The 1,617-nt window shown below is 33.8% G+C and overlaps 1 protein-coding gene across 1 annotated transcript in view; it reads left to right on the top strand.

The window, feature by feature from the left end:
- PPP1R21 (protein phosphatase 1 regulatory subunit 21) overlaps nt 1-1,617 on the top strand; it is a 25,187-nt gene that overhangs the window by 3,654 nt on the left and 19,916 nt on the right. The window contains exons 5-6 of the mRNA XM_015818973.1: nt 738-902; nt 1,230-1,288. Of these exons, the coding sequence (XP_015674459.1) occupies nt 738-902; nt 1,230-1,288 (224 nt within the window). The remainder of the gene's footprint in view (nt 1-737; nt 903-1,229; nt 1,289-1,617) is intronic.

Genomic DNA, 1,617 nt, shown 5'->3' with positions numbered 1-1,617 from the left:
TGATGAGATTGTGATTTGGTTGCTTGGCAACTGGCTTTCAGAATCCCTAAATTGTGATCATGTGACTCTGACCATCATAACTGGCTTGCAGTTATGATGGTCACAGGCACATGATCACAATTTAGGGGTTCGGTAACTAGCTTACAATTCCAACATCATAGCATTTCATGGGCATGTGATCATTGTTAGCAACCTTCACTTTTGCTTCTGATAAGCAAAATCAATGGGAATGCTGACCTGACATTGCACTTAATAATGTTGCAGGATTTATTTAACAACATCAATCAGTTAAAGTGCCAGAAGTGCCAGAATTTCTGTTGCTAAGCAGCATGGTCACATGATGTTGCACTTTACAACCATGTCACTTAGCAATGGAAATTCTGGGCCCAGTTGTTAACTGAGAACTACCTGTAGACGTAACAGGGCATCTTAGAAGCATATAACTTCTGAGAAATACTAAATAGGCAAATTACCATTTGTCTTAATATGTTTTGGAATTATGCCGAGTAAGAACAATTGTGGTTTCATTTCAGATTTGATTTCTAAAATTCTCTGAATATTTCTTTTCAATAATTTTAAAGTTTTTTTTAAAAAAAACATATATATCATATATACTAAACTATTCCTTCTACTTCATGGCATTTCCAACATTTATTATTATACAGTTTATCTATCTTGGCAGCTATTGATGGAGTTTTATATCATCTGTGATAACTTTTCTGCCCTTCTGATTTCAGTTCTTTGAGGCAGATGAGCAACATAAGCGCTTAGAAGATGAGCTGAGAAGCAGACTTGAAGTTTTAGAGATGGAGACTGCACAGCATCAAGCTGTGGTAGATGGCCTTACTAGGAAGTACATGGATACAATAGAAAAGCTGCAAAATGATAAAGCCAAGTTAGATGTAAGTTTAAAGCTGCAAATTCCCTATTGTAGAACTCTGCTCTTTTGGGACTTATTTGATTTAAGCAGTGGCAGTTTGAGAATTATATGTTTTAAATTCAAGATAGGACCAGAATGAATCTTGCACCCTTGCATACAGCTATTTTGCTTCTTCATTTGTCTAGTTCTATAACATTTTTAGTTGTCTAGTTTCCTAAAAAAAAAATGTTGATTGTTTAGATTTTTTTAGTATATAGTGCTCTTTGATGCTGATTTCTGATCTTGGAATAGAATTGATTGTGCAAATACATTCTGCCAATTCTGATCTTTCTTCTGCCTTTTCTTTTAGATCAAATCTCAAAGCCTAGAGAAGGAAGCCAAGGACTGCAGAGTTCGAACAGAAGAGTGGTATGCTTTTGATATTGAAGATTAAATACTATTGATGTCTACCTAGAGAAAGTTATTTTTAATTAAATTACTGGTTATTATCTCCTTGATCATCAAGCACCAGCATTAAACTTAATTGCATATCTAATTATATATTAATGTTAGTTTTAAAACTTTGTATATATGCCTTTTATTGCCTTTTAGTCCTGTAAGATTTTTGCAGAGTTACTGCCTTTTTGTAAGTTGTAAGATTTTTGGGGTGGGTGAGTGTATGCATTGACCTCATGAATCACACCAAAAATCACACCAAATCAGAGTGTGTAAAAATATATAATATAATATAATAATAG

The sequence above is a fragment of the Protobothrops mucrosquamatus genome, unplaced genomic scaffold (assembly GCF_001527695.2).
Source record: "Protobothrops mucrosquamatus isolate PMUCROS unplaced genomic scaffold, P.Mucros_1.0 scaffold835, whole genome shotgun sequence".
Lineage (NCBI taxonomy): Eukaryota > Metazoa > Chordata > Lepidosauria > Squamata > Viperidae > Protobothrops > Protobothrops mucrosquamatus.
Note: the sequence above shows the minus strand (reverse complement) of the source record. Positions and strands in the feature narration are given on the sequence as shown.